At 36.2% G+C, this 23,906-nt stretch overlaps 1 protein-coding gene across 1 annotated transcript in view; it reads right to left on the bottom strand.

Moving 5' to 3' along the window:
- The window catches only part of thsd7ab (thrombospondin, type I, domain containing 7Ab), a 198,339-nt gene that overhangs the window by 94,923 nt on the left and 79,510 nt on the right, over positions 1–23,906 (bottom strand). Inside the window, exons 3-4 of the mRNA XM_088013650.1 lie at positions 15,222–15,470; positions 13,000–13,184 (exon numbers count right to left, since the gene is read on the bottom strand). Of these exons, the coding sequence (XP_087869776.1) occupies positions 13,000–13,184; positions 15,222–15,470 (434 nt within the window). The remainder of the gene's footprint in view (positions 1–12,999; positions 13,185–15,221; positions 15,471–23,906) is intronic.

Raw genomic sequence — 23,906 nt, 5'->3', positions numbered from 1 at the left:
GAGTGACGATGACGGGTCAGGCTTCATATTCAGCATGGCTAAAATCACCTACCTGTAATCTGGAAGGTGATGGAGAGGAGAGGGGGGACACTAGGCTTCTGCTGTCTTTGGGTCTGACCCGCTGTAATTACAGGGGAAATAGCTCTATTAGCTACGCACACAGCAGGGAGAAGGAGACTCTGTCAGACATGCAAGCAGAGGGGAAGAGACAGGCAGAGCAGCAGCAGAGAGCCGGGCCTCGCGACCTCAATGTGTTTACTATTAAACACAGATCGAATGTTCTCTTTAGAGGAAGGTAATTGCTGTTTGGAGTTCATTTGTTTTCACGCTGACGAATCAGACCTCAGGTCATTGATTAAAAATAATCAGATTTTTTTTTTTTACGGAAGGGTAGAAGGGAAGACAAGGACTTACAAAAAACATACACCTACCTGACCAGCAGAAACAAATCCCACAAAAGACTGGAAAGAATTAGCTTTTTAGGGTGAATTCACATCAGTCCAGTTTGGTCCATTTTAATTGGACTCTAGTTCGTTTAGAAAGTCCAGTTTGTTTAGGGAGGTGAATGTGAAACCAAAAAAGTGAATTCTGGTTTGTATAAACACCTACGTCTCAGTTTGATTAAAATTAACTTTGGTGATTCTGATGGATATGTGAACTCCAAGCGGACCAGAGACCGCTCTAAAAGCAGAATGTGGACTATGGCGCAGGGAATTCTGGGTAAATAAAACCAAAACAAATGCGTTAGCCTAGCGCTAACAGGTGAAATGAATCATGGTCTTTTACAAGGGTTTTACTTAACCCTGTCATTATGACAGATTCTGCTGGATGATAAACTGTCCTAGTAATTATTACGATAAACTATAATATTGCTGTTTTTAGATAAATTTCAAGTAATATACTGATAATGGAATAATAATTCAAGTTCATTCCTTTAAAGATCAATAAACTTTAGTTTAAATATCCAAAATAAAATATGACCAAAAATAATAAATAAAATGAACCAAAACCTCTGTAAACAAAATTACCTTTAAAAAAAATATTAATCATCGGAATGGAAATTATTGAGCTCATTTTAATTTATCATGTGATTAAGAGATTAATTGCTGGCGCTATTCCATTTTTGTTTATGTTTTATAAAGAAAGAAGTTGCTGTAGTCTTCTTCTGAGGTTTTTGTTGTTGTTTCCTTCAGTAGTTCTTGGTGCAGCGCCACCACAGGCGAGGAGGGGAACAGGTTTTTCAGTTGATTTGGATAATTTGACACAAAGCAGTATGAAAGCAAACCGCAACAGTTGAAAATGCAACAACTGCTGAAATTTTAGTCCCCAATTGAACAGTATCTGTGTTTCCATTACAAATGTGAGTAAAACTGTTGATATTCCGCTAATGTTGAAAAACACAATTTCTCAATTGTGGTGTTTCCATTAAATAATAAACAAATAAAATCACACAGGAAAATGTTTGTTCAAATGACAAACCATTAAAAAACATGTAGCGACATCATCCTCCCACCACTTCCTGTCATCGTCTTCAATGTTTTCGCCAGTAGTAACATCTGGCTGTCAGTCACTTGTGATGCAAAAAACTGTTTCAGTTGGGTTACATTAATTTAAATACAGCTGAAAAACTTCCCTGTCCTATCGCAAAATCTTATCAAAAAACGTGTGTTTTTTTATTTACTCTTTCCATTAGACAAATTTACCTTCGTAATCATAATTTGTGCAATTTTAAAGTTAATGGAAACACAGCTACTCAGAGAACCAGAACCAGAACCAGATGTCCAGCTTCCTGCAGTTTTATCACTTTATCACTGAAAAGATTTCAGCATGACGTTTATGTTCAAAAAGCAATATTTACAGCCCGTTTTTAAGCAGCTGCTGCAGGTAGCCGGATGGATCTAGCAACATATGGTCAACGTCAACAAGCTGCAGAGAAATGCATGTTGGACTGCCTGTGTGTATGGAGTCGATTCATTGCTTGGACACAGAAGAGAAGCAATATGTTGTTTTTATTCCCCCCTGTCAGAAGTGATGTGTGTGTTTGCTAGCTTACAGTTTGCAGGTCAACATGCAGAGACGATCTGTTTTCACTAAAAAAGGTGTTTTTGTAAAAAAATGTTTTCACCAAATGAATTAGTAACACTATGTCTGCATGCGTTGGTTTGAAGACTTTCAAGAAGTCGACTGAATAAATTTCACAGGGATCGGGTTTTACTCAAATCTTATTTGTATACATGAAATTAACATCAAAAGGAGGCATATTTAAACCACTCAGTCTATAGTTAATGCAACTCATCAAGTTACAGTCTTACAATGTTAATTATACATTTTTATAGAAATATTTTTTCCTTTAGCGTTGCACTCATGAATAAACTGAGTCCAAATTTTGATTATTTCCAGTGACACCTCATCATAGTTCACATTTTGAGCACTAAATATGCACCTTATGTGTATAATTCATGGTTTTAAAAATAAAATCTTACTTTGCATTTAATTTTATATGAACCACACACAAATGAGGCCATGTGAACATTATAGAAAAAAGTCAATAGTGGTAGTTCTTGAGGAAAAAAAAGGTTTGTTTTGCATATTATTTCATTACAGGACAAAATAAATGTTATTCACTTTTAAGAACACAAACCCGACTTCATTCTTTTACTTACATACATTTTGCACTGCAAAACCACCAAATCTTATCAAGTATTTTGAGTTTTGTTTACAGTGCAAATATCTTAGTAAACTTTAATTGAGAACACACTAATTTAAAAGTAAATTATCAGATAAAGGAGCTTGTTTCAAGTAAATAACGCCCTAATATTGGTGGAAAAAAATAAGATATTTGCACCAGAAACTAAAATACTTGGTAAGACATGGTGTTTTTGCAGCATGGAAAAAATTCAAGATGCTCAACAACTTCTCTTGTATACTCAGAGAAAAGTCTACATGCAATTAGTCAAAAATTATGATTGTTACAATATCAAGTATTTACTGGATGCCCATTTTCTTGAATTATAATTAACAGACGTTTTTGCAGTCATCTAATTATACTCGGACGCATTTGTCCCTTATGTTTCCAGATTTTATAAGTAATCTGTAAAGTTTCTTCCACTTTGAGACAGCTCTGTGGCGCCTCCTTGTCTTAAAGAACCAGAACCAGATGTGGAGTTTGCGCCAGCCTCCTGCAGTTTCATCACTGAAACGCTGCCAGGTTTGATTCGGCTGTAACATCCACAGAGCAACAGTACCTTCTGACGCAGACGCTGCAGGTGAGCTGGCTGCCAATATGTAGCAGAAACATGCATGTTGAGCCGCTTCACCCAACCATCGTGCATTTATGACCTACACTGGATTTACAGGAACCGTTCCGACTTTGTCCTGAACTAAAAGCTCCAACGTGTTTGTAAATCATCCTAATTAATTGCATATTTTCGTTTAAGCTTGTTTTCAACTGAGCAGCAAGGACAGTGGAAATGTTGTTTACTCAGAAGAAAAACAAGTTTGTCTTTATTTTGTTGCAAATTTCAAACTCTAATCTAAATATTCTCACTCATATCAACAAAACACTTTTCAAACTGCAGAATATTTAGTATCCTCATATGTCGCCCAAACCCAACTCTGTAACTTCAATATGATTTTAAACTCTCTACTTTTGCCATTCTCCTTTACAGAAGAATTTCTCTCTACCTTTCACCAATCAAGAGGAAAGTGATTTCATTTCTCAAAACATAAAATAAATAATTTGGTTGTTTTAATATCTATCATTCAGAAGTTGTCTGATTAGTTTCTAGAAGATAAATTATAAATGTTGCCTTCATTTTTAAGCTGTGATAGATCTGCTCTCAAATGTGACATTTTATACCGTTAGCTTTTAGCGATAGCACAGCTAGCACCTAGCATCCTTCAGCATTAATTTCTCACATAATTTTATGGGGTTTTTTTGTGGCTGTCGTCGCCATGTTGTAGTTTAAACCTGGAAAAAATGCTACAATTTGAGCTAATATAAACAGGTGATGCAAATGAGAATATTTGAGATAAAATCTTGATTACTTAGAAAACCCCAGTTCACACCTCAATCCTGAAGACTTCAATCTAGATTTTACAAACACTTTCAAGACTCCATTTCCACTGCAGAGCCCAAGTTCAAATCAGATTAGCATGGCAGAAATCTAACTTTAAAAATATCCTGAACCAAATATTGGTTTTTCTGAATGGTTAAATATTTATTGCAATCATCTCTCAGTTTAAACTCCTAAAGATTAAATGTTTTTATCTTGAAGCTACGCAAAAGAAGAACTGCTCCTTTAAGTTTGCAAACCACCTCTAAACTCACGTTGAACTATGATCATTGTTCATTTCTGACATTCTAATAAGTGAAAATCACCAAACATTAGCAGAAGTAATAAAAAGGATTAAGTGCAGCACAGGCTTTTGTTTTTAGTGTCAGCGTTTACATTCTCAGATACAAATTAAGACATTTTTAACTGCCAGGAATTATGCCTCATTAAGCCAGTTTATGCTACGGAGAAACAAAGCAGCTGCTGCTTTTGTAAGAGCTGTTTATAAAGAACCAATTAAAAATCTGCTCTAACAAAAAAGAACACCCTCTGCTCTTGAACTGGTACAACTTTGTTGGAAAAACCCTAATTTATTAGGTTTAATCTCAACCTACAAGCCATTGATCCACAGTCAATGATATCAGTGCTATTAGAAAACAAAAGGGTCATAATAAGTATTGAATAATTATATTAGGGCTGGACAAAATAGCTGTAAAAGCGTATCACAACATAAGCATTTCAGATCAGTCGATGTCAATAATTATTGACTGTTTTTTTGTTTTAAATATCTGAAATACTGCCCTCTGGTGGTGTGACCTTTTCCGTTTAATCCAGTTTCTACTGCACTCCATTGTTTTTTATTTTTAAGCAGTTATGAGACACAGTGGCGAAACATTAAACTGCCGCTGTGAAAGTTACTTAGCAGGTCGTTGCTAGGCAACCACAAGTTAGTCAGCAGGGCGTTGCTAGGTAACCAAAGAAGTCGGTTGATTCCACCAACCGCTGCCTAAATCCCCCAGAATGCCGTGCGGTTTCTGGATCGGAGTTCAGTGAAATTATTGAATATTCTACCAGATGTATTATTTATTGATATTGATTACATATCTATCACAATAGATATTGTTATTGATTTATTATCCAGCTCTAATCTATAGTTAATCTAGTCTACTGTTGTTTTTGTTGTTGTTTTTAATCATTTTAAATTACCAAGTTATTTTATGGTAAATTTATCCAGGGAAAGCTTAACCGTCCAAAAGTGTCAGAATTTCCCAATTTTTTCCAAAAACATGTTTGTACCCAATAAAGGCAGGCCTTATAAAAGTTGGCAGCAATCAGATGTTCCAATGAATGGCAAGAAAATTGTCAGCAGGACTCAAATGTTTAATGCGTAGAAGTGCATTCCTCTGTGAAAGCAGTGAGGTTTGTTTGGTTTAGCTGTTTTTATTGTAAGTCCATGTTTTGTACTTTAATGGTTGTATGATTTAGTTTTTCCAGTGATCATGGTTATCCAAATAAAGAGAAAATAAAAAACCTGAAAAATCACCCATAAAGGCTGCGCTGAATGTTGATCAATTTAATTTTTGGTCGAGTTTCTAGTGCAAGTACCTTACTACACTTGAAATGAAATAGAACTGACTTATCACTAACTTTTTGGCAAGATATAAGAGCTTGTTTCAAGTCAGTAATTTCTTAATGTTGATGGAGAAATACTTGGTCCTTTGGCAGATTATATCCTTAAAATAAGATATTTTTCCCATGTTATGAGATAAATAATCTGCCAATGGACCAAGTATTTTTTAATCAATATTAAGGAATTACTGACTTAAAACCAACTATATCTTGTTGAAAAGTTACTTTTAAGTTATTTCAAGTGCAGTAAGATATTTTCACTAGAAATGAGGTTAAAAATATTTGGTAACATTTTGTGTTTTTGCAGTGCAAGGGGTTGCTACAGGACAGCTGATAAAAAAAAAAAGATTTTTACTCAAACTCTTCATAGTCGCTGTGTCATAAAATAAAAATGACTTCCACAAACCACAATAAAAAAAGAAAGCTTTATTTATCCATCAGTTCCATCAAATCCACACCTGAGGTCACTGAGCCTCCTGGGTTCAGCCTTCGCTGGATGAAAAACACGCCGCGTCCGACTGATCTGAGGTCAGATCGAAGCTACTTCACCACAAAGATTAGGGTTAAGATTCAGGAGGCGGTAAGCTGATTCAGAGTCCCAGCCCGGGGCGATCTTCCTCCCTTTTACATCGTGTCATTTATGTATGAGCGAGAGGAGAAGCGGCAGCTTTCCCTGGCTCTCCGTCTCAGAGGTGTGCTGGGAGATTACCCCCCGATGGCGGCGAAATCCTGCGCCAAGGAGATAAGAACTCGCTCCATGTAAACTCACCAGCCACATACTTTAGGTGCAGCCAGTCGTTGCATCACCGCGTGATTCAACGCAAAAGTATTTCACAGTTTCAAAAGGCTCCTTACATCACCAACACATGAGGACTCGCGTAAGCCTTGTGGTCAATAACGTATGAAAAAAAAACAATCTCATAAGTTAAACATTATTTCATTATTAGATATGAAATGTGTTTTGTCGTCTTGTGCTGGTGGATTTCATCGTAGCTACCAGGCTCATTATTATTTAATTAGGACTCGCAAGCAAATCAATCTGACATCTGATGAACAAATCAGACGCAATGCAAATAAACTTCCAGTTCTTTCTTTTTCTGAGTCAAGTCCACATCTGCTCTAGACTTCTTAAACATTTAAAGAAGAATCAAAAGAAGAGCTGTAAAAAATTAATCTGACATCATGGATTTAAATGTCTGATGTGGCTTCTGTTTGCTGATCCTAAATTTAACAGGTTAACTGAGTAATTCAGTATATTTCTCCTTAACAAATTACAAAATGTTCTTCAGAAAATGGGGTTTATTTACTGAGAAAAAAATATATTTTTATGAGTTTAAATAGTAAAGGAAAAAAATTAAGTACACCCCAGCTGCTTTAATTAGGTTGTTTCTTCAAACATTTAAGATTTGAAGAAACCTTTAAATGTTTTCTTTAAATGTAGAAAACATTTAAGGTTGACCTATTGTGCTTCCTCAATCAATCAATCAATCAATCAATCAATCAATCAATCAATCAATCAATCAATCAATCAATCAATCAATCAATCAATCAATCAATCAATCAATCAAATTTTATTTATATAGCACATTTCAGCAGCAAAGGGTTAAAGGGTTAGCATAGATTTATGGTCTACTCAAAACATGTTCATTACATTTTGTTTTTAGCACAAAAATCATTCTCAGATAACGAGTTTTGATCTTTCGGGCGTCTTCTGACTTTAAATCCAAATCATCTGCTACTGGCCACGCCCGCAAACTCAACTCACACCTGAAAATACCTGCAAATGAATCCACAGATACGCAAACGTACATCTCTGAAAAGCAGAAGTGGATCCTCCTGCACAACCAACAAGAATGCAGCAAGTGGTTTCAACAATAAAACACTCTGTCTCTTCCAGCAGCCATTGTACAGTGAATACAATGATAAAATCAGCTGAGCAAATGTGCTAGAGCTTCACTTTGGTTGCTAAGTAACGCACAGAATGACTCACCAGTTGGGAGGTTTTAGAAATGGCTCATTTTTCAGACACCAAAAAACTTTGACTTGTTACCAAAAAACAACTGGTTTGTTTTTTTCCTTACAGCAGTTGAGGCCCAAATGGAAAAACAAAAATGCCAAAAAGTGAATTTAAGTCATCAAAGATCAAAATTACACCACCAGACAAACCAAAACATAAAGTTAGATGGAAATATTGGTATTTGAAAAACCAAATGAAAACAATTCACATAAAAACCAAATTTAGAAAATAACAAAATCAGACAAAAGTTAATATTTTCCAGTTCTTTTTTTCCAATATAAAATGTATGAAACTTTAACAAAACACCCAGTGTGTGTCTGTGTCTGGTGAATTTTTGGTTAAAATGTTTTTTTTTATTCAGTGGGTAGAAATTGCAGAAATTTTGCTCTAGTAAGAGTAGAAATACTTCATAATAAAATTACTCAAGTAAAAAGTAAAAAGTACTCCATTTATACTACATTTTTCCAAGTTTACTAATGTAACTGAGTAAAGTTACTTCTCAACTCTGCCTGAACTGAAAGACAAACTTTCTCTTTATATTATAACTATGTTAGATGTTTTGAAAGATGAAAATTGCAGATAAATCATCTTATGTAATTTGCAAAGACGTCTGTTTACATTGAACTAAAACGTTCTCCTCCATGTTGAGTGAGACGAACATCTTCTGACGCATGTTGCAAGCGGACGTCGCGCCTCTCTTCACGTGATCAGAGCGATCAGCCGCCACAGGATTAACCTCAGCTAATGTCTTTAAAACGCTCTTAAGAGGACAGCTTTGACTCTAAGCTGGCTTGACAAGTGTCAGACATGGAGGCGTTTCAGGACTCTGCAGCACGAGTCGCAGCCGGACACAAGCAGACAAGTCCTGGCTGTAAACGACTCGTTTTGTTTCCAACAAGAGGACGTCAGCGGGTAAACGGATCGCCGTGTAAAGCTGGGCAGACACAGGAATTACTGATAAAACGGGCTAAAATTTTATAATTCAGAAAGTTTTTCAGTCCAAGTCGCCAAGAGTGTTCAGTCTAGTTTATTTTAGCAACAGTGATCATCACTTACTGATTCTGCCATAGATATTTATTTACTTACTTAATCAAGTTGTTCACATTATTAAAAAGTTCAAGAAATGGTCAAACTCCCTCTAAATACTTTGAAATCTACAAAATATCATATTGTGCTTCAGGATATGGGGAGCCATTCAAAAACCTACACAGAAATAATCTGGATTATTTAGACTGAAATATCAAAAGAAGAAAAAATAAGGGTTCATTTTTTTATTTCTATTTTCACCATGTTATTCATTCATTTATAAATGTCAGTTTCAAACTAAATATTTAATTAGCGAGCTAAATATTACTCAAGTAATTTTTAGATATTGCTTCAAACTAAATATTTAGCTGGCAAAATGAATTTTTAGCTTTCAATGCATTTTTATTATATTTCTAGTTACATATTTAACATGAACATTTAACTTAAAATATTTAGTTTGAAATATTTAGCCAGAAAACTGAATATTTAGCTTGTCAAATAAAAACTTAGTTTGAACCAGACTAAATATTCTGTTAGCAAGCTATTAAATAACCAGCCTGCTAAACAGCAAATTACTATTTTGTTTGTATTTCCTTTTAATTCCTGTAAAGCACATTGTATTGCCTTGTTGCTGAAAATGTGCTATATAAATAAAATTACCTTTACTTAGTTAGAATGCAAATGTTTTTGCTCCAAACTAAAGAAAGCTAAATATGTTAAAAATGTAGACTAACCTAAGTCATCCAATTAAAACAGGACTGAAGATATTTCTATTTTTTAGTTTGTCTTGATAAAAACAATGCATCTATGTTTCATAATTTTGAATTTCAATGTTTTTAATGCTGATTTTAATATCTGCCTTTTGTTCTACTTTTCTTTCATTTCTGAAGTTTTAATGGGAAAAAACTTGTTTGAGATGCACTTTTATAGAGAAAAAATATAAGATATTTGTTCTAATTTATAGGTTTTATTTACAAAGATGGCCTCTCATTATGGAAATTTTCAATATCAGTTGAAACCTTTTCTGTAGGCGTTTTGAGCCTCTCTTGCATGATGTGATTCGGCTCACATCATGTTGCTCCGTTTGTAAAACATCACATCTTTTCTGTTAGCTCAGATGTGCTATTCAAATTGTGGCTCTGATTATGAACCCTGCAGGGCACAAGGTGCTAAAACATGTGAGATTTATCCTATAACATATTCTGCACAGGACTGCTGCTGCTGTCGGGCCCAAAATTTACTGCTGCTTTTAGTATAATAATGAAGATCTAGGGCCATTTTTTCAGGGTGCTACAGACTGATTCCACCTGAATTTCAATGAATCTAGAAGAAAAATCCTCCCTAAAGAACAAGAAAGAGGATGTGTCCTTAATATTTAAAAGTGTTTTAATGCCATGCTGCAGCCAGTGTTGAAGATGAAAAGTAATTCATGCAGAAAGAGCCAGGATTCTGCATAAAGAGATGTACACGTGTATTGGCTGATGATTCAGAGCTGCAAAAAAATAAAAAAAAAATAAAAATGGTAAATATAGGATATTCTTGTTTTCTCCTGGTCATAGTGAGCAAATAAATTATTAAACATTCACACAAAATGATACAGCAGATGTATGGAGTGTCTCTTTTTCTTTTGTACACAAACTGCTGTGTCTATATATAGTATATAGACACAGCATATAGACACAAGAGGAAACTAAGACAACAAACAGGAAGTATTTGAGCGTCAAAGAGAGGATATTATAAACCAGGACTACAAAATAGATTAAAAGAGGGAAAAAAGAGGATATGCCAATCTGTTTCCTTCCTCCATTAAAAATGGTCCATCGTCCTGATGTTGACTAATCAACTACCAGTGCTCTCTTTTCCCTCTAAAAGGTGAAATAAATATTTTATACAACCACAAATCATCTGCTCAGAAGGATTGTTCTGATTTAGACAAAGTTTGACCCAACGACAAACTTTTGCCACTCAAGTTCTAATTACTAATCATAAGATATCACAGTTTAGCTAGCAGCTAGCTCAGTAGCTAGCTAAACAATTAGCTAAATACCGTATTAATATAGTGATTTAGAGTTAGCATAGCTAAAGTTTATGACTAGCGCTTTAGGGTTAGCGCAATAAACATTTTAGTTAGCGGTGCCCACTACTGGTTTTGACCATTAGCAATACTGGTTTAAAATGAAAATACCATTACAACAGAATTTTGCTACCACAGTGAATGTTTTGTAATCATGAACTGGGATTATTTCCCCAGCAGAGACCAGCTTGTCAGATTAGAAAGCTGTAATAGTAGCTGGTGGCCAAAATGATGCCTTCAGGCTTTTTGCCTCAGGCTGTTTGATGAGCATCTTTATTTTCTACATGGAGTCGATACAGAAGATTAATTGAGACAACCTTCACAATATGGGCCTTAATCATATATTCTGCACTCTGAGTTTCAGATAATATATATCAAAGCTAATTTAAATAGCTCTCAGTATTCACTCTGCTTGTAGAAACAACAGCCTGGATGCTTGGTGCATTGTGTATTGTGCATTCAGGCTGCGGAGCGTAATTTGTCCCTGAGATAATTTAATAAAAAGGCAGCTTTAAAATTTATTTAACTTTCTTAATCATCATTTGTCAAGACACTGGAAAATCTTAATGCTGGATTTAGTGATGCTCTGAATTAGGACAGAAATTAAGCTGTTGCATATTTGTTTAGCATTCAGAGGTTACAACAGTAAACTGATATGTTTGTTTTTGTCTTACTGCAATTAATGTCTCCAATTTTATATATTTTTGAGGGTTTTTGGCTTTATGTTGTGAGGAAGTGAGTTTATTTTACCTTAACCTGTCATTATCCAAATAAGTTGTTTGTTTTTACTCTGTTTTTGAGTTTTATCATTTAAAACATCTGAAACTACAAAACTCTCTGATTACGTTGTTTCTAAGAACACAAATAATCCACTACAATCAATCAGTTAGTATTTTTTTTTTTAACAAATTACACTTTTGTCATATTTTGATGATAATGTTGTAGCTTTTCTTATTGTAATATTATTTAAAGTGACACTACAACTTTTGGCTACTCTCCATTCGGTTGTATTAGATTACACCAATTTACGCAACATTTGCAGCTATTTGGGAAAACAAATATATTTCATCCACACAAAAATTAAAATCACAAAAAATTACTATTTATAAACTTGTTAGAGCGTAATTTGTGGATCATTTTATTTTATTTCAACTGTAAATTTAAAAATAAAATAAATTTGGTGATTTTTGAGGATGACTCGTCAAATTGTAAAGTTTGTTACTGGTTTCTCAATTGTCGACCGTATGTTGTTTTTTATTACTTTTTATTTTTGTGTTTTTATAATTTAAATCAGAATGCTGAAGACTCCTTTGCATGTTATTGTTTAAATCTGGAAATTTTGTGCATGCGCTCGACGCTGGAGGACAGAAAAAGGATTCTTTTACACGCTATCCGAAGCTGCGTTGCTGCGCTGGTAGAACGATTCCCTTCACCAAATGAAGCCTGGAGATGTAGGGGGTACGGATTTGGTGCTGCGTTTCCCAGCAAATGGGAAAATAAAGCAGAAAAACTGTTGAACAACAACTCAAAACAAATCTTTTCTCTTGCTCTCTGCGTCGGCAACTCTACATGCAGACGCGTTGCCATAGCAACTGACAACAACGCCATGATATGTTTCAGGATTCATCAGTGAATCCTCAAACATTTCCCACACAAAGAAAAGAACATTCAGTTCGCTACTGTTTTACGTGTTTAGGCTTGATGATTATTTTGTGATTATTGATAATTGATCGCTGAGGTAGATTAGCTGCTGCTGCTATTAGCTAATCTAACACAGCGGATTAAACATCTGCTCTACTGATGATCTGGCTGAGTTGGCGTTTAGGTCGCCTTTCTTTTATTTTGTAACTGAACCAAATTCCACAGCACATCTACATGCTAAGTTTGTCATAGTCAAGCTAGCATTACTGACCTACTTCCTTCTTCCTTACTATTTTTTGTTCTTAAGACTTTTTCCTGACCTTGTCATCCAGTTGTAATGTTGACAATTACTAGTAATCACGTTTTCTGTTATATATCAGGCGGACAATTAAGATTTTGAGAACTTAGCAGCTAAAACTGATGCTAGTCACTGTCAGGGAGCAGCTTTTTGCCCTCCAGCAGGGAAACGGGGGCAGGATGTTGGACGCGTGACGTCACACTGCAAGAGGTCAATACAGATAAACTGACTTGAAGGATTGAAATGGCCTCAGCTTTACCTTTGTCTTTTTCCTTGAGGTTGTTCAGGTATTTCAGAAGCTCTGCGTTCGCCTGGACACAATAAACTTCCCTCGTCTGCAGGCCTCCGCCGCAGAGCCCGGTCATGTTGGTGCGCCGTCGGTCCTGTTGGCTCAGCAGCACGTCGACCCGACAGTCGCTCCACTCCGTGGTTCTCCATGTGTAACTACAAGGATGACATGCAGCACCAAAGCAGGACGGGCAGGAGAGTGGGTGTAATAAAGTGTCAAAATATGCACATTTTAAATCCCGCTGATATAAACTTATGTAAATATTATATGTCACATGGTTTCAGCCAGGAAAATAACAGATGTTTAAATTAAAGTGACAATTTCTTTCACTCAAAATCCAGTTTATGTAGCTTCGTTTTAGGTTGAAGTCTGAATAATGAAACTTTTTGTCACTTGGGACAAAAATTATATAATTTCTAATCAAATTTTACTGGATCAGCAACAAACTAAAGTGACAACAATTTAAATTTAAAGTAGTGACACATTTTGTAAGAATGGGTGTGGAAATTAAAAATTAGGAAGGATTTTGCACGTTTGCCTAAAAATAAATAAAAATAAAGGCGTATATTTTGCACATTTTTTAGGGAAAAAAACTCATCTATGAAAACAGAAGTTTTGTCACTTTTTGGATCAAATTTTATATATTTAGGAATATTTAATGATTAATTAAAAGAAGCTCTGTGTGAGCCAAAGTGACAAAGTAGACATGTTCCTGTTTACTATCAAAGCAAAGAGAATGCAGAAAAAATTAATATTTTCCATTATAAGAACATTTTAATTTGTTTGTAATAACTTTGTGTTAATTAAAAACAAAAAGTCTTCATCTGTACACCCCTGACGTTACATTTTAAAATGTGTAGGAGCAGCAAAGTGTGAGCAGTTTGACAGGAATCCAAATAATCCCTTGGATTGGATTAAAACATATGGCTTCAGTTTGAAGTGGGCTGAAACTGAGCCGGGTGTCAGACTGAATGCAGGAACATCGTCTGTGAAAATTCAAAATAGCCTTACAGTCTCCCTGCAATTGCCTTTACTTTTTGTCTGGCACCCGCCCAGCCACTTATACTAATCTCTATCCATATGCTGACTCTCACACACACACACAAGCATGAACCACCCAGGAGAGCAAATTATCCTGGTGATACGTGAAAAGGGAGGTCAACAGGAAGCGCGTGGAGCCTGAGCCAACGCTTTTATTTTTCTGTATGGTGCGAGAGCGTGACTGAAATACTGAATGAGTCCCTGCAGTATTTCATAGCAGAGTCTGAATACTGCAAGAAAAGGCAAGGATACCATAATAAAAACAACATATATTTACAGTGTAAACTGGATATTTATGTAGCATTTATAAAAAAACACAACCAGTTTTTACATCACAGTCTGAATAAGACTCAACTTTTCTAGTTTTAGGTCAATTTGGATAAAAAAAAATTACCAGACTAAATTCATTTCTGTGTTCAGAGATTTTTTAATGCTTAATTTCTTTAAAGACAGATGCCACTGAGATCACTACGCCTTTAAAACCAATTTGAAAATGTCATAAAGACCCATGAATTTTCACCAACCGATCAGAAGTTGTAGTTTTGACATCAGCAGTGTTAAAATAGTTTTAGGTTTTATTTCGTTGTAGCTTTTTGTTTGACTACTTCAGCTCGTTTTAGTTTTTAGACCGTTTGCTCATTAAATATTTTTGAATTTAGCTTACACTGCAAAAACACAAAATATTACCAAGTATTTTTGGTCTAGTTTCTAGTGCAAATATCTTAGTTTACTTGAAATAAGACAAAAGTGACTCAGTAAGATATATGAGCTTTGTAGTCAATAATTCCTCAATATTGATGAAAAAGTAACAGTTCCATTGGCTGTTTCTGCTCTGCCTGCCTCTTTTGCCTGTTTTCCCTGTCTAAGCTCAATCATTATATTTTTTAATGCAATTTTGGTTACCAAGACAGGGTAACCATTTATTTGGGATATTTAAAACATTTTCCATTTCCAGTGTTAAATTATCTTTATAAATTTAAGTTTTCTTTATGTTTAAGTGGGTATACTTGCATTAATATTCTCATATTATCATTATTATTTTGGTGGATTATGGCCTCAAAATCACAATATTATAATTTTTTGCAATAATTTCTGGGGGAAATGTAAGTTTATTATTGTGACAGGCTGAAGTAGCATCAGATATAAATTACCTTGCACAGGGAGGAACGCTTCCCCCCGGAGGTTCACAGGACTCCGTCTCCTCTAAGACCGGACACTCTGCGCCCTCGCCAACAGAGAACTGGAGCACCTGTCGTCTCCGGGTGCGGGTTCCCCTTGGAGACTCGGGGTCCGCGCAGGCCTTGGAGCAGGAGCTCCAGTCGGTCCACTCCGTCACCTGGCAGTCTTTAGGCAGGACACAGGACTGGATGGTCAGCGGCAGCTCCCGCGGTATGCACAGGCTGGGACGGAGAGGACAGAAGACGGGCAGGTGTGAAGGAGGAGGAGGAGACAGAACCAACAAGAGGCACAAGACTACGAAGTGGGAAATCTTCAGGACTGGAAGCAGAAGTCAGAACCCTGAGTTAAAATTTTAAGGTGATCTATTATGCAAATTTGAACTTCCATTTTGCTCTAAGGCTGCGTCCACACTACAGCCTGAAGTGACCAAATTCCTTTTGTTTTTGTTTTTTTTGCCTTAATGCGATCCGAATCTGATCTTTTCAGGACAGTCTGAACAACACAGGTCGGATTATTTTCAAATGTGACCCAGGCCACTTGGGTCGATTCAAACGTGACGCGAGTCTGAACGGCCAGGTCGCGTCATTGATATTCGACAAACGTCACTATTTAGTGTCCTAATACGGGCAAGAAAAACAACCACCATGACGGTCTATAATGAGGATTAAGTAGTTATATACTGGCTCCGGACGGACAACGACTTCAAATGTGTAAGCTAAGCTCCACCGTTAGCCTCCATGTTTACTTCCGCAAACACTGAGCTCTCCTTCTTCCTCCTCCTCTTCCTCCTCCTTCTTTGCTTAACTCCACAGATTAAAATCCCACTGATTCTCCAGTTTGAAACTAGAACCCCCTACATTTGGACACGACATGATTGGGAAAAACAATCAGCATTAGTAATGTTGCCACATATCTTTAAAATACAAAACTGAAGGAATAATACTGAACTACTTTTAAATGATCGGGTTCAAGTTTTCATGCTAATGATCCATTTAATGTGTTTAAAAAATCTAATCCTGTAAAGAAATGCAGCCTCTGTGGAGAACAAGTGATTTAATGTCATCCTGGTTTTCAAGACAAGTCGCTGCTCTGAAAGTCTGAAACTTTGGCTCCTCAATATCCAGTGACAGATTTAGAGAAAGTGTATATATATATATATATATATATATATATATATATATATATATATATATATATAAACATTTTCTTTCTGCCTTTAACGCTGTCATTAGCTGATCTTATTAGCATACATGGTGCATAATGAGGTTCACATCAAGAGTAAAACAGGATTCTTTGTATTCATAAGTCAAGTGTTAAGACAACCACAACAGGCTGTGATTCATTGTTCGCCCACATCTTTGATCATCTAACAACATTTAGTCGTAATGAGTAACCCGTCCTACTTGGGTCTCTTTCCAATCATTAGAAATTTGTTCCAACCAAAGCCGTCTGTTTTCTGCGACTCGTTCTGGAAGTCCTCTCCCTCGAGGCGAAGCAGCTGACGAGCTATTAGTGCTAATTACAGCTCTGCTTCATTTAGAAGCCTCTCATTTAGGCGCTACCACTGCACTTCACCTCCAGCATCTCTGATTTTTTATTTTTTTGTATAAATCAAGAAACATGCGAGCTGCATTTCTTTTTTATCTCGTAGCTCCTGTGTCTTTGCAGATTAAGACACCTCTGCAGGCTTTGAAGTAGCACCGAAGCGACACCGTGAATAATCCTGGGTTTGTTTTTCCGCCAAGCGCACATGGTGAGCTGGCTCGTTTCTGCTTTTGGAGGAAAACAATGGGAAATTTAAACAGTGAACGTGTCGCAGCGATGGCTCGATTTCTCATTTCAGATGGAAGTTGTTGTATTAAAACGCCGCTAATGCAGCCGGTGACCCATTTTCTCTCCAATCTTTGGATCCTTTGAGCCTTCTCCGCTTGTTGTCCGCATCCATGGACATTTTGGGGTAGATCTCAAAGTTGGAGGAAGAAGTCATTATTTCTTTATCTCAGTTATTCAGACAGAATGAGGACACACTAATTTCTAGTTAAATAAATAAGCTGATGCAGAGAAAATGCTCATTTTTAAGCCTTCAGGTTTTAAAGTTATATTCTAACAATGGACTTTGTATCTGCTGCTGAAAAACACGACTCTGCATCTGTCAAAAGTTTAAAGAAAACATGTTTTCTGACTTTTGAGGCTGAGAAAGAAACATTCACATTCAGACATTTTGTTTATTTCACTTTAATCAAACTCTGGTTTGTTATTCTAGAAAGTCCAGCTTGATTTGGGAGGTTCTGACCTCTGATGAGGACCAAAAAACAAACAAGCTAAAAACCTCGGTTTTCGGTTTGATTAAAGTGAATCCGGTGCAGGAAGCGGACCAAAGCGCAGGGCATTCTGGGTAAATACACCAAAACAAGCACGCAAGGCAAACGCTACTCCAGAACCACAAAATCTGATCAAGTATTTTTAATATTTTTGAAATATCTAAGTACACTTGTGATAGATTTCAAGTGTAAATGTAACATTTGTTACATTTTCAGTTACTGTGGTTCTCTTTCCCACTGCAATGTGTCAAATGATCCAAACTAAATGAAAAACCAGTTCCCCTCCTCACCTGTGGTGGCGCTGCAATAATAACTACTGAAGAAAAACAACTGTTGCACTGAGCGCAACTTCACGAAATAAAAACAAAATTGGAGTATCTTCAGATTTTAGTGTTTATAGGATTCTTCTTTTGTCTTTGGTAAAAAAAAAAAAATTCTTCTGGTTACACTAACACAAAATCTTACCAAGTATTTTTGGTCAGTTTCTAGTGCAAATATGTTACTTAATTAGACAAAACTAATTTATAAATAACTTCTCAGCAAAATACTGGAGCTTGTTTTCAGTCAATAAGTCCTCAATACTGATGAATAAGTACTAGCTCTATGCAGATTATTTCACTAAAAACATGGGAAAATATCTCGTCAAAGATTTTTTTGGAATTTTTAGCACTTTTTACTTGATTTCTCCCGTTGCCCTAAATCACAGCACTGATCTTCTTTTTACCTCCTGCTACATTGTTTGAAATATTAATTTAAAACACCGAAATTCTGAATAAGTTTCAAGGTTTCCCTGTTGGAAATCTAAGAGGAAACAGCACACAAATTAGAACTGGTACTGAATTATTTTGTTTTTAAAAAAGAACTTTTGTATTTATAAAAAATAAAATTGAAATAAAAATAATTCCTTCACTTATAAAGTGGGGAAAATGTCTTGTTGTAAGTGAAATAATCTGCTAATGAAACTAGTAGTTGTTCATCAATATTAAGGAATATTACTGACTTAAAACGAGCTCATATATCTTGCTGAAAAGTTACTTGTAAGTTAGTTTTGTCTTATTTGCACTAGAAACTGGTCAAAAAATACTTGGTAAGCTTTTGTGTTTTTGCAGTGTAACCTGATAAAATGACTCATGTTTTTTATTTTTATTTTTTTTACCAAAAACAAAAGAGAAATCCTACAACCGTTAAAATCTGACGCTGGTCTATATTTGTTTACATTTTGTGAAGAAGGACTTTGTGCTCAGTGTTTTCTTCAGAGGTTTTCATGTCATTTTCTTCAGTAGCTCTTAATGCAGCGCCCCCACAGGCGAGGAGGGGAACAGATTTTTCAATTGGTTTGGATCGTTTGATACAAAGCAGCGTGAAAACGAACCAATGTTGTAATTTCTCCAGTCGAATACAGTCTACAGGACTATCAGGTGTGAAAACATCCTTAATGTTGTGCAGTAGACGCAACGTTTCCTCTAAAAACAAAACTGGTCAACAAGCAGAGGAAGCCAGAAACCTATTTTTAAAGAAAGCCGCCAGTGAGGAACCAGTGAGACACCGTGGAGAAGGAAGCGTCCCAGTGACAGATGTTCATCAAACAAAATTGGAAATGAAGCGAGCAAGATGTTCTGGGGACGCCTGGCTAGGACACGACTGGATCTCTGCTTCTCTGGGAAGTTTGCTCCAGTTTCCACAAGAAAAAACAATTATGAATATTTCAGAACAAGAAATAAACAAGTCAAGGATTAATATTAATGCTCCTAAGAGCATGCAAGTTGTTTTCAAGGTTCCTTTAAAAGTATTGATCCCAGTCAGTGGCGAGAGCCCCACCCTAACAAAGCATCAGCGGCTAGATATCCCAGAAAAATGAAGCTTTACCATAGAAGATATGCGACTGAGAGATAAATTCAGGCTTGCAGCCGTTTCCTGGAGTAGGAAAACCTTGATAAACCCACCAAGATCAAAGTCTGCCGGGAGCGGCTGTGACATTTAATACAGGGAAGGAAATGGAGACAACAGCTCATTAGAAGAATATACAGGTGCTGGTCATAAAATTAGAATATTGTGATAAAGTTCATTATTTTCCATAATGTCATGATAAAAATTAAATTGTCATATATTTTAGATTCATTGCACACCAACTGAAATATTTCAGGTCTTTTATTGTTTTAATTTTGATGATTTTGGCAAACAGCTCTTGAAAACCCAAAATCCCTGTCTCAAAAAATTAGAATATTATGAAAAGGTTCTCTGAACGAGCAATAAAAATAATCATCCGAATCAACAAAGTAACTCTAAACACCTGAAAAAGATTCCTGAGGCCTTTAAAAACTCCCAGCCTGGTTCATTACTCAAAACCGCAATCATGGGTCAGACTGCTGACCTGACTGTTGTCCAGAAGGCCATCACTGACATCCTCAAGCAAGAGGGTGAGAAACAGAAAGAAATTTCTGAACGAATCGGCTGTTTGCAGAGTGTTATATCAAGGCACCTCAGTGGGAAGTCAGTAGGAAGGAAAAAGTGTGGCAGAAAACGCTACACAACGAGAAGAGGTGACCGGACCCTGAGGAAGATTGTGGAGAAAGGCCGATTCCAGACCAAATTAAATTTTCATCTCCATAAAACTTTTCAGCAGATGGAAGCATGAAGTGCTCCAAAATCTTCTGATAGCGGCTGCATTGATCCTGCCCTTGATAAAACCCAGTGGACCAACACCAGCAGCTGACATGGCACCCAGACCATCACTGACTGTGGGTACTTGACACTGGACTTCTGGCATTTTGGCATTTCCTTCTCCCCAGTCTTCCTCCAGAGTCTGGCACTTTGATTTCCGAATGACATGCAAAGTTTGCTTTCATCCGAAAAAAGTACTTTGGACCACTGAACAACAGTGGTCCAAAGTGCTGCTTCTCTGTAGCCCAGGTCAGGCGCTTCTGCCGCTGTTTCTGGTTCAAAAGTGGCTTGACCTTTGACCTGGGGAATGCGGCACCTGTAGCCCATTTCCTGCACACGCCTGTGCACAGTGGCTCTGGATGTTTCTACTCCAGACTCAGTCCACTGCTTCCCCCAAGGTCTGGAATCGGCCCTTCTCCACAATCTTCCTCAGGGTCCGGTCACCTCTTCTCGTTGTGTAGCGTTTTCTGCCACACTTTTTCCTTCCTACTGACTTCCCACTGAGGTGCCTTGATATAACACTCTGCAAACAGCCGATTCGTTCAGAAATTTCTTTCTGTTTCTCACCCTCTTGCTTGAGGATGTCAGTGATGGCCTTCTGGACAGCAGTCAGGTCAGCAATCTGACCCATGACTGCGGTTTTGAGTAATGAACCAGGCTGGGAGTTTTTAAAGGCCTCAGGAATCTTTTTCAGGTGTTTAGAGTTACTTTGTTGATTCGGATGATTATTTTTATTGCTCGTTCAGAGAACCTTTTCATAATATTCTAATTTTTTGAGACAGGGATTTTGGGTTTTCATGAGCTGTTTGCCAAAATCATCAAAATTAAAACAATAAAAGACCTGAAATATTTCAGTTGGTGTGCAATGAATCTAAAATATATGACAATTTAATTTTTATCATGACATTATGGAAAATAATGAACTTTATCACAATATTCTAATTTTATGACCAGCACCTGTAGATCTGCCCTACAGTTATTCTGAAAAGCCAAATGTGTATTACTCCACAAATTAATGCCAGTTATAAAAAGGATAACCTATGGCAACTCAATGTTTCATCACTTTCAGTTGAATAAAATGAAGCTTTTAAACGCGTTTTGTGGATGTGCAGTTGTAGGTCAAGCTTTCTTTCTCGGAGAATAAGAAGTCCCAAACCAAATACTCTGCAAATGAAAACGGAGCCGAGCACCGAAGCACATAATAACCTCTTTTCACAACCAAATAATCCACAACTCCTCATTTGGGGGTTCATAGGAGAGCGATCGTAAATACGATTGTACCAGTTCTGTTCCCCTGGGTTACATATATATCCTGCTAAAGTCTAACGGGTCCACAAAGTGTAGCTATAGCAGATGTATGCGTCTGACAGCTGCATAATATTGGCAGGAAAAGGAACGTGGAGTTATTTTACGGAATATGTGAAATTGGTCTGTCTATTCACAGACACCTTGACTTTAACAATCGTGTCATAAGAAATAGGGAGGATGCAACTCAGACTGGAAGTATGCTTTGCTTCAAATATGAAGCTTTCTGTAAGGACAGATTTATTTTAGTAACAACAGGAATCATATTCTGCTTGTCATAAGACAGATGAAAGTCTGAGGGAGTTTTTTTGTTGGACAAGAGGCGATTTCAATCCAAAATATTTCAATAATAACTGAAAACGCACCATCGGAAGGTTGTTAATGTTTTATTCTGCTTTCAATTCATAATGTAATGAGAAATTATCAATAACTATATTCAAAAATATGTATCTTAAGAATATAAGTCTGAGTCTTGATGAAGTTATATGTAAAAACACGATAGTTTAAATGGGACCTACTAAGCAAATTTGGCATTTTCCACATTTTTCTACTTCCATTTGGGTCTCAACTGCTTCTATAAACAACCTAAGTACTAAAAAAACTTTTTTTGGCAATAACTTAAGGTGTTAACTTAGTGTCTTATAAATGAGTTGTTTCAAAAACACCCCAAAAGTTAAGTCAGATTTGACCTACGCCATTACCTAGCAACCACAGCCAAGCCCAGCCCCGTTACCTAGCAACCGCACCTAGGCCCAACCCTGTTACCTAGCAACGCAAGCAGAATTCCAGCATGTTACTTACTCATAAAGTAGTACCAAAGAGTAGGGAACTAAATACTAATGCACACCACGCTTTGTATATTCTTATAAATAATGCTGAAAATCAGGTATTAATTTTATTCCACTTCAAAGTTTTTTGTTGGTATTTAATGTTAGGTCAAAGCAATGTAGTAAATTACTTAAGTTTGGCATTGTACATCGGAAAGTATCCCAAGATTTGCTTTCTTTGCCCTCATCAAAAAAAAGAATAATTAAATTGAATTAAAAAAAAAGAAATAAAAAGACATGCGTTCTATAAATCGTATGATGAGCTAAAACAGTTGTCAGGATAGTTCTATTAGCTTTTAGCAGAGCAAATCAACAATAAATGTCCAACAATTTAAACCAAAGCCAAACTTTACACAGTTAATCCTCAATATGTCCGTCTAATATAAATGATTTCAGTTCATTTAGAACACAGGTGTCCAAAGTGAGGGCTGAGGGCCAATTGTGGCCCATGAAAAGATTTTGTTTGGGCACAAGTCAAACTATTTTGGTCAGTAGAAAACAATGAATGACCCTAAAAAAATTGTAAATTGTTTTTCTTTTAATAGGGCAATAATCTGAAACCCTGTTAATGATTTGGATCTAAACAGATTTCATTATAAAATTGTTTTTGTTGTCAATCACAAAAATCACAAACTAATTTTTAAATGTTCAATTTAGTGAATTTTGTGGTCTGCCAATAGTTTAAATTTATCCATTTTGGCCCTCAGGATGAAAAGTTTGGAGACCACTGCTTCAGGAGGTTCCTCCTGATTTTCCAACAACGCATAAAAAATTAAAAATCCTCTACAAGTTTATGTAGCGATAGTATCTTGACGTCTTGTGTGAGCAAATACTCTTTCTGACAGGTTTGGCAGAAACATACAAATACAAGTTTCCTTTAGAAACATTTGATTTTAGTCGACTGCCAAGTTCACACTGACAGAACTTCCTGTCAGACATTTTGCTCTCAGATACATTGTTAGACGGGAAGAATGTGCAGCGAGTGAATAGAAACTGACAGCTATTAATCTTTCTTATTTTCAGTCTGACAACGCGTCTTTGTAGCGCTCAGCGAGGATAAAGGCGGGTCAAACAGGTTAGATTTGACATGAGGAAACTCAGATTTAAAGAATATGTGTTGGATAATAATTCACCACTTAAAGTATTTTGAAGAGCTCCAATTTTTTACTTTCTTTTATTTGAGTAAAATAACTGACTTGTCTCACTATTCTTTTAAAATGTTGAAACTATTAGCTTTCTTCCTATCTGAAATTATTTGAACTCGACCTTTTGAATCATCAAATGTTTCAAAGCCAGAAAAATTTAAAATTACACATCATAAAGGACATAAAGCCTTTTCTAGATACTAAAAAAACTTTGGAGATGCAACTTCTTAAAACAGACATCTAGCCAAGTATTCGCAACACAGGAAAAAAGATGGAGTGAGACCTCTTGTTTTCCTTGGACATCCCTGATGTACATAAGGGTTTGTGAAACTAATAAGGTGAGAAAAACCAAAATCTCTCAATTCAGAACATATTTTCTTTCAGAATTAGGAAGAATT

The sequence above is a fragment of the Poecilia mexicana genome, unplaced genomic scaffold (assembly GCF_051168715.1).
Source record: "Poecilia mexicana isolate PSO_F unplaced genomic scaffold, ASM5116871v1 scaffold_16, whole genome shotgun sequence".
NCBI lineage: Eukaryota > Metazoa > Chordata > Actinopteri > Cyprinodontiformes > Poeciliidae > Poecilia > Poecilia mexicana.
This window is presented reverse-complemented; position numbering and strand designations above follow the sequence as displayed.